The following is a 5002-nucleotide window of genomic DNA, read 5'->3' as shown; positions in this document are numbered from 1 at the left end:
ATTATTATATATATATATATATATATATATATATATATATACTGAAAACTAGATATAGTATGCAAGTATAATAATTACTTGTTTCTAATATTTAAAAAATTCTGCAAATTTTTATTATCGCAAGCATTAAATTTATTCAAAATATTCTGAATCTTAATAAATTTAATACTTCAAGAATAAAATTAAGATTATTAAATTTATTCAAGATTGTTAAATTAAAACAAATAGGATTTGTTTATTATAAAAATTTCCTTCTTCGATCAATTTTATAATATTATATAATAATTCTTTAAAAAAAAAACAAATTCATGTTTTGAATACGTAATAACGAGTCTTTTTAAAATTGTAATATATAAGTATATTTTAAGATTATTAATAAGAAAATATTCTTTGTTAAAAATAATCGTTACTTAAAAAAAGTAAATTAAATACTTTTCTTAGCAATAATATTTTTCTGTATATACGAGAATTAATCAGAATTCTTCATTTCATGGAAAGGAGAAACTCTGACTGATTAATCTCATACATTATTTTAATTTAATTTTTAATTCAATTGAATTTATTATGAGTTCAAAGAATTATATTTATAAATTATGTGCAAAAGTTTGTATTCTAATCTTAGACATTAAATATCAATTAAGTGAATTTAGTATTTCATAACCCATTTGCATCCGCAAAGGTCAACAAATATTTCTTTAAGATTTATCATAAACAAAAGAAATCATCATAAATAATACTACTTTTCAAAATATTGTAAATCACAATATAAAATCAATTATAATATATAAGAAATTATAAATTACAATATAATTTTATATTATAAATAAATAAAAAATGCACATAACTGAGCGATATGATTATTAAACAACAGTCGTGTAAAAATAAAAACAAAATTTCTTAAAAAAGAATTTGAAGCTGTGTGTCAGAAGACAGAAATTTATAAGCAATTTTCAGAATTATTGTCGCAATTTAGGCGATTTGAAAAGAAAAGCGATAAGATAAAACGACAAGAATCTATATGTATATCACTATATGTATATCACGACTGCGAGTATTGCAACTCATACGACGCGTCGTTTTCCAAAACACCCTAGACTCACCCGCAGAGGCAGCTCTTCAGGTACTTGGAACAATTGGCGATGCGCCGTCGTCTCGACGTCAGCTGCCTGATGCTGTCCTCGGACGGCTGCAGCAGATAGTCAGTCTCATCGTCGTCCATTTCAAAGTCCCGCTCGTCGGAGCTCAATCGCAACGGCATCTCCTCCAGCCTCATGGCGGAGGCGTCGAGAGGCGCGCTCTTTCGTTCCCCGTTTTTTTTGTACTTTCTTTTTTCTTTTAAACTCCTTTCTATTTTTCGCGCGTCACGCGACCGTCCCGTTCGGCTCTCCCGTCGACTCTCTCACCCTCGCGGCGATGGCGGGAGACTCGCGGTGACGTGATTGACTGATAACGCGCAGCGGGATAATCGCCGTCGTCTCGCGCGACCGATCGCTGCGGCACGACGTCCGCGGCGCATATCTTATCGCGGACGATCCGACCAGCTGATCTCGCAATCTACTCGGGAGAGTCGTCCAGCGTCTGAGTGCTCCGGACTGATGCGACGAATCCGCAACGACGACGACGACGACGACGACGACGACGACGACGACGACGCCGACGATGATGGCGCGACGAGACGTCTTGTTTACGTGCACACACGCGCGCACGCACGCACAGACGACCGCCGAGCTGCGTGTGCATCATGGCGGTCCTGCAAAACGCATAGATGGATCATGCGGCAAGTTCGCAGTCATCAGTCTTTCTTGAAACGGTCGATGCGCTCTCGCACATGTAACTGATGAGAATAGACTAGTATGTGCTCTATTATTATCACGTTTACACGACTGTGTTGTTCCTTCGAATATGCGGCACTGTACATACATACACCGCACGCCGCCATCTTGCCCGACTAGTCATGTGCTCGCGTCGTCTGCTCGATCCGCTCCGATTACTCCGAACATCTCCGAACTGACTTCGACCTTTCTCTACTCCGATTTGAACAAATTGCGCGACTTATCAAATCAAATCACCGCGTGATTATATAGCGTTTCAATTTAATGTTCTTTTTTTAACAATATATTCATCGACTAATCTTTGATTCCAATAATAATAATAATAATAATAATTTAGAGTTGTTAATCACATTTAATCTGTTTTATCTTTCCCATTTATCTATGTGGATAATATTTATATATAATAAAATAAGTATAAGTTTTTTGTTTTAGCAAAATATCTTTCGATTATTCTTTGATTAATTTCAGATAGCTTATATTTGTACTAATAATAATAATAATTTAATAACAGATTTCAATTATTTATTTCCTTTTCTATTTATCTATATGAATAATATTTGTAAAACGTATACAGTTCTTTATTTTAGCAACATTCCTCGACTACTAATATTTGATTAATAGATTAATCATAATAATAATAATGATGATAATAATAATGATGATAATAATAATAATAATAATAATAATAATAATTTAGCAGTATAATTTAGTCTTCAATAATTTATTTTGTTTTATATCTCTCGTCTATTTATACATATTTATAAATGTTATTCGTCATATGTACATTGTACTTTGTACATTGTACTTTGTTAATTAAGCTTAACCTCATATTTCGCGGCTAATGATTTGATCGCACTTTCGAAAGATTCATCTGATGATCTTCCCTTCAGTTGCAATTGTTGGAAAAGCCGTTCGCACGTAGATTTTTCATCCCTCATCATGAAGCACACCGTCAAATCAAACCGATTACACGTGCTCAGTTTGCCGAGAAGTTCTATAACTGGCGTTATATCATCCACTTTTGACAAATGCTGCAGACATGCGTTTGCAAAATCACCGAGAAAAGATGCCGGGATTTCCATCCGAAAGATGTGATGTTGCAGATCGTTCCTACAATAAGAATACACCACTGATGGCGACACCCTCATGTGTCTTACGATTCTCACCTTAGGTTCCACACGTAGGTAAACTTTTCGGAATGATCTGTAATTGTTCTCCAAGATTGTAAAAAGTCCTTGCACGATTTTATCACGGTACTTTCAATGCTGCCTTTATCTCGTATTGATTTTTTTAAGGCTTCCGATACAGTTGAGTCATGAAACTTAGCAGGTTTAATCAATGGATTCCATTGCACACTACTTTTAGATTTCATATCATTGCGATCCAAAGGTTTCAAGTGAGCACCATTCACCTATTATTATAATTAATTAATTCAAAATTTATTGGAGAATATTTAAAAAATTATAATTCATTAACTTAAATTATCTTATTAATATAATTTAATTCATTTAATTATTAATTTAATTTATTTTAAGTAATAATTAATTAATTATATTAATTTAACTACACAATATTGAAAAATTCTCGAACTAAATTTTGAACACAAATCAAAGCACGATCATGTATACTCAAAATTTCTTATGTGATGACAAATAACCAAAATTACAGTCACCATCTGTCTAAAGTGCTCATATGTCGGCACTGCTTGTTCAATCGCCCGAATTTTAGCGTCATTTTGTAATTTATATAACTTATCAGCTGCAAGAGCTGCATAAAGTTCTTCTTCTAATCTCTTATAATCTATCGGCGCTTTTAATGCACTCATAGTGTGTCTTTTTTTCTTTTAGCACGTTTCTTGCTTGAGTTTTACGACAATTTGACATGATAACACAGGATAACACAACGGTTTGTCGTCATGGCAACTCCAGTAGCTCGATCTATGATTGATTAAAATTTTACTTGTTCTAATCCACAATTTTATTTCTTCATAATTCGTACAAAATCATGTAATTTTATAATTAAAAATTATAAATAAATAAATTACAATTAAAAAAATATATATATATATATAAAAACAGAGATAAGCAAAGAAGCTTATTACTTCAATTCTTGGTAATAACGGGTTCCGTTTCAGATATAATCTTTTCCTTTGACATTCTATTTTGTCTTTTCTTCAGCAATCTATCATGGGTTCTCTTCATCTCGAGTATCTCCTTCATCTCCTCCTTGTCTTCTTCCTAAAATCGATAGCGTCGACATAGAAAAACTATTTGTTCTCACCCATAGGTTTACGAATACTCACAGTTTGATTTAATCGAAGAACCAACGCTTTACGACCGTCGGACATGGGCTGAGAATAGTCTGTCAACTTTTTCAGTCTTTCAGCAGGACTCACGCCTCTCTCCACGACTAGAACTATGCGCGCCCACTGATATACGTGAAATAATTAACAAAGTCAGCCTTTGTACAATTCGCGAATAGTCATCTTATTTTTTTTTTTAAACAATTTTTTTGTAAACAATCACCTAAGATATTTTTACACCCCAATTAAAAATCATTATCGTTAACGACATAGTGTATATTATTGATTGTTTTTCAATTGATTAGTATTTGGAAACATTAGAAATATGGATTTACTCAAAATTTTCTGAAAGAAACAGAAACCAAACAGATATTATAAACAAATTGAGCACATTAAATAGCTTATTATATAAAAGTATTATATAATAATATTTCTAAAAATACAGATATTAATTAATAATAATTTTTTGTTGCGGGTTTTCGAGATTTTATATCTTAAATTTTATATTTAAACATTCGTAAAGAATAATTATTAAAAAAATAAAGTTATTTAAAAAGAAAAAAATATGTTAAACAATATTTATTCACATTTTTTTTCGCCGCCGCACTGGGATATAAAAACACCTCAGATGATTATTTCCGGATTTTTATTCAGACCGCATCGATAATACACATTTAGTTTGGATTATATATGGTACGTTTATTATATGTGCTAAAAATTATATTTACAATATTTTATAATATATTTAAAATATTTAATACATTTTATCGTAATAAACTTCGTATAGCATACATTATACGAAGTTATACGATTCTATTGTATTTCTTTCTTCCTGAAGAGAAAAAGAAAAAAAGAATGAATTGATGTA

General features: G+C 31.7%; 2 protein-coding genes across 2 annotated transcripts in view; both read right to left on the bottom strand.

Annotated features, from left to right (window-relative positions):
* Positions 1–2641: 2641 nt before the first annotated feature.
* On the bottom strand, positions 2642–3657 carry LOC105626004 (coiled-coil domain-containing protein 103-like). Its single transcript, XM_012207313.1, has 3 exons — positions 3499–3657; positions 2999–3243; positions 2642–2942 (listed from the first exon to the last, which is right to left on the bottom strand). The coding sequence occupies exons 1-3, from the start codon at positions 3655–3657 to the stop codon at positions 2642–2644; spliced, it is 705 nt and encodes a 234-aa protein (XP_012062703.1).
* A 756-nt stretch (positions 3658–4413) lies between these two features.
* Positions 4414–5002, bottom strand: part of LOC105626002 (transient receptor potential cation channel subfamily V member 5) — a 12268-nt gene continuing 11679 nt past the window's right edge. Inside the window, exon 14 of the mRNA XM_012207310.1 lies at positions 4414–4479. Within this exon, the coding sequence (XP_012062700.1) occupies positions 4414–4479 (66 nt within the window). The remainder of the gene's footprint in view (positions 4480–5002) is intronic.

The sequence above is a fragment of the Atta cephalotes genome, assembly GCF_000143395.1.
Source record: "Atta cephalotes unplaced genomic scaffold scaffold00004, whole genome shotgun sequence".
Classification (NCBI taxonomy): domain Eukaryota; kingdom Metazoa; phylum Arthropoda; class Insecta; order Hymenoptera; family Formicidae; genus Atta; species Atta cephalotes.
Note: the sequence above shows the minus strand (reverse complement) of the source record. Positions and strands in the feature narration are given on the sequence as shown.